We start from the raw sequence: 12,701 nt of genomic DNA, 5'->3' as shown, positions 1-12,701 counted from the left end.
CTATAAAAAAAGCACAGAGAGAATATGGCAAGCAGCTGGAGTCCAAACTGGACTCTAATAACCCCAGACACCTGTGGAGAGGACTCCATGCTGCCACCGACTTCAAGGGGGAGAAACAGCAATCCCCCAACACATCACCCTCCCTGCCGGACGAGCTCAACGCGTTCTACCCCAGGTTTGACCCTTCTGCCAGGGCGCCCAGCTACCAACCCACCACCCCTCCCCCCCCACCCCTCCTCCTCTCCTCCCCCTCACCCCCCATCACCCCACAACCCCTCCCCCTCTCCTCCCCCTCTCCACCACCTCTCCCCCCCACCACCCCTCCTCCTCTCCTCCCCCTCACCCCCATCACCCCACAACCCCTCCTCCTCTCCTCCCCCACACCGCCCATCACCCCACAACCCCCCCTCCTCTCCTCCTCACCCCCCATCACCCTACAACACCTCCTCCTCTCCTCCCCCTCTCCACCACCTCTCCCCCCCACAACCCCACCACCCCTCCTCCTCTCCCTCTCCTCCTCCCCCCCACCCCTCCCCCTCCCCCCACGCCCCCCATCACCCCACAACGCCCCCTCCTCTCCTCCCCCTCTCCACCACCCCTACCCCCCACCTCCTCTCCTCCCCCTCACCCCCCATCACCCCACAACCCCTCCTCCTCTCTTCCCCCTCACCCCCCCCCCCCCACAACCACAACCCCCCCCCCACACACACACACACACACACACACACAGATCCGGACTGCCCTCTCACCATCACTGAGGATGAAGTGCGCCGGTCGTTGTCGTGTATCAATCCATGCAAGGCGGCCGGCCCAGGGCGAGTCCTCAAGGCCTGCGCCCACCAGCTGGTGGGCATATTCACAGACATTTTCAACCAGTCCCTCTCCCTCCGGCAAGTTCCCTCCTGCTTCAAAGCAGCAACAATCATCCCCATTCCCAAACAGCAGAAAGTGACCAGCCTCAACGACTGGCGCCCCATAGCCCTCACGCCCATAGCCAGCAAGTGCTTCGAAAAGCTGGTCATATCACAGATCTGCCCCATACTCCCCCCGGACCACGACCCGCTACAATTTGCATACCGCCCCAACAGGAGCACAGCGGATGCAGTAGCACACGTGCTTCACACCGCCCTCTCCCACCTGGAGGGGAAGGACACCTATGTGAGAATGCTGTTCGTGGACTACAGCTCAGCATTCAACACCATAGTACCCTCCAGGCTGGTAAGCAAGCTCAGGGATCTGGGACTAAACACAGCAATGTGTGACTGGATCCTGGACTTTCTGACAGACCGCCGCCAGGTGGTGAAAGTGGGCAACCTCACCTCCTCCCCACTGACCATCAGCGCCCCAGGGGTGTGTCTCCAGCCCCTTCTGGTACGACCTCTACACCCACGACTGTGTGGCGACTCAAACCTCGAACACCATCGTGAAGTTTGCAGACGACACAGCGGTCGTGGGGCTGATCTCCAGGAACGACGAGACGGCCTACAGAGAGGAGGTGGAGGCCCTGGAAGAATGGTGCCAGGACAACCACCTCTCTCTAAACGTCTCCAAGACCAAGGAGATCATTGTAGACTACAGGAGGGGGGGGGGGGGGCACACACAGTGGTGGAAAGGGTGGACAGCTTCAAGTACCTGGGAGTCAACATCCACCAGGACCCGACATGGACCAGCCACATGGACCGCCACTGTTGTCAAAAAGGCCCAACAGCGAATACATGGACTCAGACGCCTGAAGAAATTTGGGCTAAGGCCAAAAATCCTCAGGGACTTCTACAGAGGCACCATTGAAAGCCTGCTGACGGGCTGCTTCACGACCTGGTACGGGAACTGTACGACCATGGACCGCAGGGCGCTAAGAAGAGTGAGGTGCGCGGCACAGCACGTAACAGGATGTGAGCTGCCAGAACTGCAGGAACTGTACAACCAGCGGTGCCTCAGGAGGTCCCTGAAGATCATCAAGGACACAAACCACCCCCACAACAGTCTGTTCTCCCTGTTACCCTCAGGGAGGAGATACAGGGTCCCAAAGGCACGCACAAATCGCTTGCGAGACAGTTTCTTCCCGCAGGCCACGAGACTCCTTAACACACACAAATACCTGCTACCATTATGTACAATATGTTCAATTAGGTCTATGCTAGTTGCACCTGTGCAAACAGAATCGATGTGTGTGTAAGAACAATAATATAACTACGGTTTAAATTATGTGAGAAAGAAAGAACTATGCACATATGTGCAGTGAATATGCCACTGCTTTGGCGTTTGTTTTTATTGCTTTACTGCCTTATTACTTGTTGTTTCTCTTGTTTTCCTGCACCTTATTCTGCACTATGTTGTAACGGAGTCTACAGCACAAGAATTTCACACGTGATACTTGTACTACGGAGTGACAATAAAAATCTTGAATCTTGAAATGCCAGGCGGACAGCGGGCTCTAACTAGGTCACATAACGGACACAAGTGACGTTACTGAAGATGAATCAAATGACTATTTTCGTTGTATCTTGCGCAATCTATGGCCGGCGAAGTTGTAATGTATCATCATGTCATGCTGTCTTTGGATCATTTATAAATGAATTTTTTTCTTTTTTTTTGTACCACTATTTTACATTGAACTTAACGGCGAATTTTACAAGGAATTTAAAGATGTACTTACACCCCTCCTTATAATCTGGCCTCTAAAACTCAATCATTTTCCACAGCCATCATTACAGTCATTCACAAAAGAAATAAACCCCCTCTTAAATGCTCATCATATTGGCCAATTTCCTTCCTTAACTCAGACTACAAAATTATTTCTAAAGCAATGCCATCAGACTCAGACAATATTTACCTACCTTAATAAACACAGACCAGACTGGTTTTGTATTAAAACGATCCACTACCAATAACTTACGTAGGTTATTTAATGTAATTCATATGGCAAACACAAGCTGCGATCTAAGCATTACGGTGTCGCTAGATGCGGAAAAAGCTTTCGATAGGCTGGAATGGCCATATCTTTTTCAAGTCCTATCCAGATTTAATTTCGGCACTTATTAACTGGGTTAAGACTCTTTATCTTAAGCCCCAAGTCAAGATCAGCTGTAATGGTATTACATCGCCCACGTTTCCCCTCTTCAGAGGCAGCAGACAAGGTTGTCCTCTGAGTCCTCTTCTTTTTGTATTAGCCATAGAACCTCTAGCAGAGGCTATTAGGACAGATCCAAACATTAGGGGCTTTCAAGTGGGCCAGGTAACGCATAAAATAAGTTTATTTGCTGACCATATTTGTTTGTTCCTTACCAACCCAACTGCCTCTCTCAGCAGACTTCACATATTGCTAGATCAGTATAGCTCATTTTCAGGATATAAGATTAATATGGACAAGAGCGAAATACTCCTTTTGAATAGTTTTGATTACAATAGATTGGAACAGACTACTCCCTTTAGTTTAAATGGTCACCTCAGGGGTTCAAGTATTTAGAAATTACACTGGACAAAGACCTGAAGAATCTTTATAAACTGAATTATTCAATTTTAATTCATAAATTGGAAGAAGACCTGAACAAATGGATAGACCTACCTTTATCGTTACTGGGAAGAATCAGCTGCATCAAAATGAACATCTTACCACGGTTAATGTATTTATTTCAGTCCTTGCCCATACCTTTACCTGGCTCCTTTTTTAAACACCTGGATAGAATAGTAAGACAATTTATTTTGAATCACAAGACTCCAAGAGTAGATTAGACAAACTAACATGGGACTATAACCTTGGAGGTCTTCGTCTCCCTAACTTCAAAATGTATTATTGGTCATCACAAATTTGTTTTGTATCCTCTTTGTTTGAACCTGAGCCAGCCCCCTCTTGGATCCAAATATAATTATTTGAACTGGGTGAATCTATTGCTAGCAACACATTATATACAAACTGAATTCCAAAAGTGTCGTAGCTAAAACAAAGAATCCCCTCACTATACATTTAGTGAAAAACTGGTATGAAATTCGTGAATTATTTGGCCAACAATGGCAAAACACAGTCCATCCTATGATTTATGATGGTAAGATAGCCAAATTCTGGCATGAAAAAGGAATAACTCATTTAGATAACTGTTATACTGAGGGGACTCTTATGTCATTTGAGGAGTTAAAGAATTTTTTTCAAATTACAAAGTCACTTATTTTGTTATTTTCATTGTTTCTTTTGTTTAACTTTGCATACTACTGTATTGCAGGGTTTCCCAGCCCTAGGGTTAGGAACTTCTGCTGTATTGATTGTGATTGTGAATTGTGGTGGGGGTGGGGTGGGGAGAGAGCCTGGTAAATGTCTTGTCGAATTCTGTATTGTCATTCCGTTGTCTAAGTTTGAAAATAAAACATGTTATTATTTAAAAAAGAAGTTCACGGCGAGTGGCACAGAGTGTACAGGAGCAGATCGTATTTACCCGCATTGCCTTGTGTTGCTCGCCCAGACGTGACGTACTTGCCCCAGCTCTATTGCTACTGCAGGCCACACAACAACACAGTCTGTTCGCTTGCAGATAGTAGCACCCAGTCTGAGTCCCAATACACAACATTGACTGACAGACCAATGTAGAAATGTTCCCCTTGTGTTTAGAGAAGATAGTAATAGAATAAAATAGTAAGACTAAAGTTCTTTCCACTACATTTCTCTTCTTTTGGATCCACAGTTACGAAGTCGACCCCTCAGCCCATCGTCAAGAAGAACCCAGGCTACGAGCGCTTCGAAACACAGACACAAGTCTCGCGTGAGTTCCGCTGCACACCAACTAGCACCACCACTAACGCTAGATACAGTCAAAGGTTTGGATACACTTTCTCATTAAAGTGAATGGGAAGGTGTGTCCAAACTTTGGACCGGTACCGTATATTCGCCATGACCCTAAAGCTAGGGTCACACTATTTTGCTTGTTTGTTTGTTTGTTTGTTTGCTTGTTTTGTTTTGTTTTTGTAGAAAGAACACTCTTTATGGTATGTTGATGAAAAGTGGGTTGCTGTTTCCACAAAAACATAAAATAATTCCATAGAAAATTGTACAAACAGTAGGCTACTTGTGTCCAACTCTCAAGAGACAGATGAACAGTGAGAATGCTCTGTGCTCTCTCCTTGAAGCAGAGAGAGATGAACAGTGAGAATGCTCTGTACTCTCTCCTTGAAGCAGAGACAGATGAACAGTGAGAATGCTCTGTGCTGATGAACAGTGAGAATGCTCTGTGCAGATGAACAGTGAGAATGCTCTGTGCTCTCTCTCCTTGAAGCAGAGACAGATGAATGCAGACTAAGCAGGAACATCTGTGGCCATGGAGAGTGTGAGAACAGCCCAAGCGGCTACACCTGCCATTGTCACCCGGGATACCGTCTGCACCCCCAGAGGAACCTCTGTGTTGGTAAGAAAAGAAATGCTGATCAGATGAGGTGTGGGTATGGGAGGGAGGGAGGGAGGGAGGGAAGGAGGGAGAGACGGAGAGAGAGAGAGAGAGAGAGAGAGAGAGAGAGAGAGAGAGCAGAAATACAGGCCAATGCGCTCGTCCCAAACACAACTCACTTTGCTTCCAGGAAATTATTCTTTATTATAGCAATAATTGCCTGTGCCATTTACTGGATCAACTGTTCTAGAAGTGAATGGGCCTTTATAGTTATCTTTATATATAGTTAGTGCGTACTATGGGTGCTAAGTTGTTAACAGTTGACTAGTAAATGGTACGGGCAATTATTGCTAAAGGAGTGATATTGCAGTGGGTGGTGAAAACAGGGAGAAATCCTTCCTGGAATCACAGAACTGTGTCCTTTGTGGTATGTGACCCTCTCTAACTACCTTTAATATTTCATATGTAGTCACATTTCAATCAAAGTATACACACGGACATCTCTTTTCCAGGTGTTGAGCCCAAAAAATGACTTGTGTCACGGTTAGCAACTCCCAATATTTTTTTGTTTTATTCTACATTCAAAATACAACGTTGCGTGGGCTCGTAGCGTATTTTTCATGTTGAGGTATTGGGAGCTGCTAACAGTGATGAAGAAGGGCTCACAAATCTTTAGGTCAGGTCACAGCCCTGACGAAGATCTGTTTGAGGATCCAAACATTGTCCATAAAACAAGAGTTGCGAGCCCTTCTTCACTTCTTCACTAGACTTCTGTAACGCTTTTTCAGTTTGGCTCTGCACCGACGATAGAGCGGATGTGCGTCAGTCCTTTCCGATAGCTGCTAACAGTGTCACGAGTCTTCCTGAAGGACATAATGTAGTCACATTGAAATGATAATGTGCAGTTAATGTTGTCCTTTTCCCGTCCTTACTCCTGCCGGCTAGATGATGACGAATGTGACTCCGAGCCATGCGGCCACGGCAGAGGCATTTGCGTCAACACTTTAGGAGCCTACCAGTGCCGCTGTCGCCAAGGTTACAAACACATGGTGCATCATGGGAGACTCAAATGTGTAGGTGAGTTATGGCCGAGTGGTTTGGCAGATTGAAAGACTTCTTCTCATAAGTGATCGGATCTGGCATTTGCTGTAAACTGTTTGTGTTTGACAGACGTGAACGAGTGCTCTAAGCAAGACATCTGCGGTATGGGCGGGCAGTGTGTCAACCTGCCCGGCTCTTACAAATGTGAATGTCACAAAGGCTTCAGGAACAAGTCACACCGTCAGCCGACCTGTGAAGGTATGAAGGGGCACTCGGTATGTCCCATTTTGGAATTTAGTGAAAGGCTTTGCACTCAAGCCTCGTTTAAAGTCTGCGTGTCCTTATATTTGTGCTAAAAAAATGACCGTGTGTTTGTGAGTACTTGCACAAATCCATGCCATTTTGCAGGTATGTGTAACGATGCACTCTTCTATTTCAGATATCAATGAGTGTTTCAACCCAAACACTTGTCCCAATGAGCAATGTGAGAACACGCCAGGCTCCTATGAGTGTGTCCCTTGCTTACGCGGTCACGAGGCGCGAGGCGGCACCTGCTACGGTGAGAGCCACTCTGTCATACTGCAAAATCTCTCTTTTTTTGTGATCAACTTTTTATTATTGTTTTTATCTCATATACAAATCACAATGAGAACGACAAAACACGGTTTAACTTTTTAACTTTCCTTCTGTCAGTGTGTTTCTATGAGGCACTATCAGCTAGTGGGCATGACTGTTGCGCAAACTCTCCTCCAGATCATCTGCTCCTGAAAACAAAGCAATGCTGTTGGCAAAAGGCAGGAAAATGTAGGCCCAGGCTGAAAATAACAGGAATGACCCTTTAAGACCATGTTGTAGCCATGTTATTCTCCATGTGTGTCATCTGAAGGAATATGGAAAGAATTCAGCAGAGAATCTATGGTGGAAAATGCACGACATCAATCATAGTGAGCAGCAGTTTATCCTGCATTCACTCAGCAGCCTGCTGAAAAGTTACTCACACTGCAAGAGAAATACGTTCTGAAGATCATTAAAAACATCATTTGGCCCTATTTTCCATTCAAAACAATTCCATCAAGCGTGAACTTTACTTGCTGAAAAACAAGAGAATAAAAAAGAAAAGAGAAAATCTGTTTTTAGCTTGCGGTGAACATATATAATAGGGACTTAATTCAATAAAGGGCATTTGGAGTCATTCTTTCATGACGCAAGAATTCAAATAAAAACCAGCTGTCCGGTGCGACATGTCTATCATCACATCACTGTATTTGAACTCAACGTGCTCTCCTTCCCCGTTTCACTAGATATCAACGAGTGTCAGAAGCACGGCGTGTGTCCCAACGGCCGCTGTGAAAACCTCCCCGGCACGTACCGCTGCCTGTGCGACGAAGGCTTCCTCCCGTCTGCAGATAGCAAAGGCTGCAGCGGTCAGTAACACAGACATGGTAGCGTTAGTGGTCAGTAACACAGACATGGTAGCATTAGTGGTCAGTAACACAGACATTGTATCGTTAGCGGTCAGTAACACAGACATGGTAGCGTTAGCGGTCAGTAACACAGACATTATCGTTAGCGGTCAGTAACACAGACATTGTATCGTTAGCGGTCAGTAACACAGACATTGTATCGTTAGCGGTCAGTAACACAGACATTGTATCGTTAGCGGTCAGTAACACAGACATTGTATCGTTAGCGGTCAGTAACACAGACATTGTATCGTTAGCGGTCAGTAACACAGACATGGTAGTGTTAGCGGTCAGTAACACAGACATGGTAGCGTTAGCGGTCAGTAACACAGACATGGTAGCGTTAGCGGTCAGTAACACAGACATTGTATCGTTAGCGGTCAGTAACACAGACATTGTATCGTTAGCGGTCAGTAACACAGACATTGTATCGTTAGCGGTCAGTAACACAGACATGGTAGTGTTAGCGGTCAGTAACACAGACATGGTAGTGTTAGCGGTCAGTAACACAGACATGGTAGCGTTAGCGGTCAGTAACACAGACATTGTATCGTTAGCGGTCAGTAACACAGACATTGTATCGTTAGTGGTCAGTAACACAGACATTGTATCGTTAGCGGTCAGTAACACAGACATGGTAGCGTTAGCGGTCAGTAACACAGACATGGTAGCGTTAGCGGTCAGTAACACAGACATTGTATCGTTAGCGGTCAGTAACACAGACATTGTATCGTTAGCGGTCAGTAACACAGACATTGTATCGTTAGCGGTCAGTAACACAGACATGGTAGCGTTAGTGGTCAGTAACACAGACATTGTATCGTTAGCGGTCAGTAACACAGACATTGTATCGTTAGCGGTCAGTAACACAGACATGGTAGCGTTAGCGGTCAGTAACACAGACATTGCATCGTTAGCGGTCAGTAACACAGACATGGTAGCGTTAGTGGTCAGTAACACAGACATTGTATCGTTAGCGGTCAGTAACACAGACATTGTATCGTTAGCGGTCAGTAACACAGACATGGTAGCGTTAGCGGTCAGTAACACAGACATTGTATCGTTAGCGGTCAGTAACACAGACATGGTAGCGTTAGCGGTCAGTAACACAGACATTGTATCGTTAGCGGTCAGTAACACAGACATGGTAGTGTTAGCGGTCAGTAACACAGACATTGTATCGTTAGTGGTCAGTAACACAGACATTGTATCGTTAGCGGTCAGTAACACAGACATGGTAGTGTTAGTGGTCAGTAACACAGACATTGTATCGTTAGCGGTCAGTAACACAGACATTGTATCGTTAGCGGTCAGTAACACAGACATTGTATCGTTAGCGTGGGATTAGATGGGACTGAGTTGCTTATTACACAGGAGAGCCATGCTGAAGGTATACTGAGGAATTCTAAAAGGAGCTGGAGGTTTTGCAGATATTGACAGCCTGCTTGTTGTTCCTTCTCCTAAACAGACATTGACGAGTGCGAGGATGACAGGCTGTGTGCTAATGGACGCTGTGTCAATCGAGAAGGCTCCTTCCAGTGCCAGTGCTACCCAGGATACCAGCGCACACAGGAGGGCAGCCACTGTGAAGGCATGGCTCATTTCTCATTACAGACACCATATTATGTTTCATGGATACATTGTAATATATTGTCATTGTGTTGCTGTGATACACTGAGATGCACATCATGTTGCTATGTTTTGGGGATTTAAACAAAAAATAATGTGGGAGGGTTGTCACACAATAAAGAAGATTTACCCTTTGTTTAACATGGTTATTCCCATTAAAAAAAAAAATATATATATATATATATATATATATATATATATATATATATATATATATATATATATATATACATACATACACACATACATACACACACACACACACACACACACACACAGAGTACACATTACATTTTTACATGAGACGTTTTAGTGATACTTTGTATTCACTCGATGTAAGTTGAGTAGGACTGGACTATCCAAATAAACTGTGCCCTCGTCTAGTTTGTTCTTTTCAGCTCAGGGTTCATGAAAGTCAGGCTGTAATGGTGTGCACCTTCCTGCTTCGCCCTGGGAAGCATTATTTACTCGTCAACATTTCTTGTTCCTCCTTTCAGACGTCAACGAGTGTGAGAGGCTGGCTATCTGTCAGAGTGGCCGCTGCATCAACAGTATGGGCTCATACCGCTGTGAGTGCCAGAAGGGCTACACGCTGCTGGGAGGCAGGAAATGCCAAGGTCAGTCTCCAGCTGCTCCTGAAGCCTGTGTGGTCACACCTTCAGTGGAAAAAAGCATGCTGACACTCACTTTCTCCCTAGCAGCCTCTAATCTGCAATACATGCTTCATTGAAATCGGGGCTACACCTGGGTTTCCATTTAAGTCTTTTTTTTGAGCGAGTGATGTCTTGAATTAGAGAAGTTGAATAGAAACAGCAACATTTCACTGTCTCCTCTCCAGACGTAGATGAGTGTGCAGTGGACCGAAGTCTGTGCCAGCCCTATGGGAGCTGCGAGAACAGACCGGGCTCGTACGCGTGTGTGTGCAACCATGGCTTTGTCCTCTCAGAGGACCACCACAGCTGTGAGGGTAAGCCTGCTCTGATACCTGCTGCTTTACTCCAGACCACCACAGCGGTGAGGGTAAGCCTGCTCTGATACCTGCTGCTTTACTCCAGACCACCACAGCGGTGAGGGTAAGCCTGCTCTGATACCTGCTGCTTCACTCCAGAGCCTTGTTGAACCAGGTTGATCTCACAGCCTTACTGGGGCCTGAAAGTTTGATGCCTGCCTGACCCAAAGCAAAAACGTTTCAGTCCAAACCCAAACCGAACCCCAGGGCCTGGAAGCCTAGAAATTATAATTTGCCATGATAAATTACGAATACCTGTATTTTCTGTAATACATTTGAACCTGAGAATGAGAAATTCAGGCCAGCTTGACGAACCCTCTTGCGGTCGTGTAAAGTCATTGGATCTTGGACTGTAATGTTTCCTAACTCATTCTCCTTCTCTCTCCTCTCCCTCTTCCAGTAGTTGAAATGCAGATGGACGATAAGAAGGAGTGCTACCTGAACCTCGATGACACCGTGTTCTGCGACAGCGTCCTGGCCACCAACGTCACCAAGCAGGAGTGCTGCTGCTCCATCGGGGTGGGATGGGGCGACCACTGTGAGATCTACCCGTGCCCCGTCTACCACTCTTGTACGTTGATAACACACACATACCTGCACATGCACATTCAATCACACTTCATACAGTGCATTCAATCACACTTCATACAGTGCATTCAATCACACAGTGCATTCAATCACACTTCATACAGTGCATGTGTGAACACACACATACTGCACATGCACATTCAATCACACTTCATACAGTGCATGTGTGAACACACATACTGCACATGCACATTCAATCACACTTCATACAGTGCATGTGTGAACACACATACTGCACATGCACATTCAATCACACTTCATACAGTGCATGTGTGAACACACACATACTGCACATTAGTAGGGTCATCTGTGGCACTTCCGTGACCGTGGAGAGCGAAGGTCCGTTTCTCAATGGATTTGTCATCTAGGAGGGTTAATAAACAAATTTAGCCGGGGTGTATTTTTAAAAAAGGCGGGGAAAATATTTGAGAGACCAAAATCCAAAATGTCTGCCGTGGAAATGAACTTTTTAATGGTTTGACCTACAATGATGCACAATACATGGTTTCAGAGCTTATTCTGGTCAAGGAATACATATTTGGTGTTTATATAATGATTTGACTTATTTTTGACCTTCAAATCCAAGATGGCTGCCAATTTTGAGGCAGTTTTTTCAAAATCGTCATAGAGCCTTCATATTAGGCTTGAATGACAGGTCTTCTCATGATGAGTTGAATAATATACAGTATAAGTACACAGAAGTAATCTCTGAGGTCAATAAAGTCAATGTTTTTGTGTAAACAACAGTTGCTGATTTGCGGTTTCCCATTAAATAGGGTAGGCTACTGAGAATATGGTGTCCAGTTCATCCCATCACATTTTCATAATGAACCAAAAACAATTTTACACTATAGCCTAACATAAAATAGTATTCTGTATGCAAAGCTAGCAAGGTTAGTTGCTTGAGCTGAATTTAAAGGTCAACTCAAAACAAACAATGAAATTAACTTTGAAATTAAAACTGAATCCTAGGCTACTAAATTTCATCAGCACACAGTAAAGGAAACTTGTCTTTGAACTCAGCTGACTGTCTAGTCCTAATCCCTGTTGTGCAATGTCCCTTTTCAGTGAAGTTTTTGTTTTTGTTAAGAGTATGGACTTTTAATCTTGACCTTGTTGGTAGGCAACGGCCCTTTTTCAGTCAAGCATTTTCAGATTAGCTCAGTCAGTCTGTGAAGCAGTCAGTGTCAGCACTTGCGCGAGCTCGCTTTTTCTCTAACTAATGTTAACATTACACACTTTAAGAGACTTTCTTTGAGGATATCAACGTTATTCACTAGTCTAAAGGTAGTTCTACCATCAAGAACATATAAAACAAAAGCAAAAACAATTTTTATTTGCAGAAGTCATCATTGATATTTGGTGTTAGCTAACGTTAGGTAACGTTATTATTTTTAGCTAAAGTTAATGTTATCTGTCTCCACACTTCTGTCAACTGACATATGCATTTGCTTTTGAAAATAAACAGCCTGGCTTGCTTAAGCATAACTGAAGATTAAATAGAAATATAACATGATGAATGCATGTACCGATTGGTTGCCCCATCTTCCCAGGAGGTAGTGGTGTAAACATCATCAAATTTATCAAGTCCTGACCAGTCTT

The 12,701-nt window shown here is 45.0% G+C and overlaps 1 protein-coding gene across 3 annotated transcripts in view; it reads left to right on the top strand.

Moving 5' to 3' along the window:
• The window catches only part of ltbp3 (latent transforming growth factor beta binding protein 3), a 66,980-nt gene that overhangs the window by 37,320 nt on the left and 16,959 nt on the right, over nt 1-12,701 (top strand). For 2 of the 3 annotated variants that reach the window (XM_083634536.1, XM_083634535.1), the window contains exons 11-20: nt 4,674-4,751; nt 5,262-5,390; nt 6,315-6,446; nt 6,540-6,668; nt 6,850-6,969; nt 7,712-7,834; nt 9,342-9,464; nt 10,000-10,119; nt 10,341-10,469; nt 10,912-11,082. In XM_083634536.1, the coding sequence (XP_083490662.1) occupies nt 4,674-4,751; nt 5,262-5,390; nt 6,315-6,446; nt 6,540-6,668; nt 6,850-6,969; nt 7,712-7,834; nt 9,342-9,464; nt 10,000-10,119; nt 10,341-10,469; nt 10,912-11,082 (1,254 nt within the window). The remainder of the gene's footprint in view (nt 1-4,673; nt 4,752-5,261; nt 5,391-6,314; nt 6,447-6,539; nt 6,669-6,849; nt 6,970-7,711; nt 7,835-9,341; nt 9,465-9,999; nt 10,120-10,340; nt 10,470-10,911; nt 11,083-12,701) is intronic. The other variant, XM_083634537.1, reaches the window with a different exon arrangement.

The sequence above is a fragment of the Poromitra crassiceps genome (genome assembly GCF_964638095.1).
Source record: "Poromitra crassiceps genome assembly, chromosome: 1".
NCBI lineage: Eukaryota > Metazoa > Chordata > Actinopteri > Beryciformes > Melamphaidae > Poromitra > Poromitra crassiceps.
This window is presented reverse-complemented; position numbering and strand designations above follow the sequence as displayed.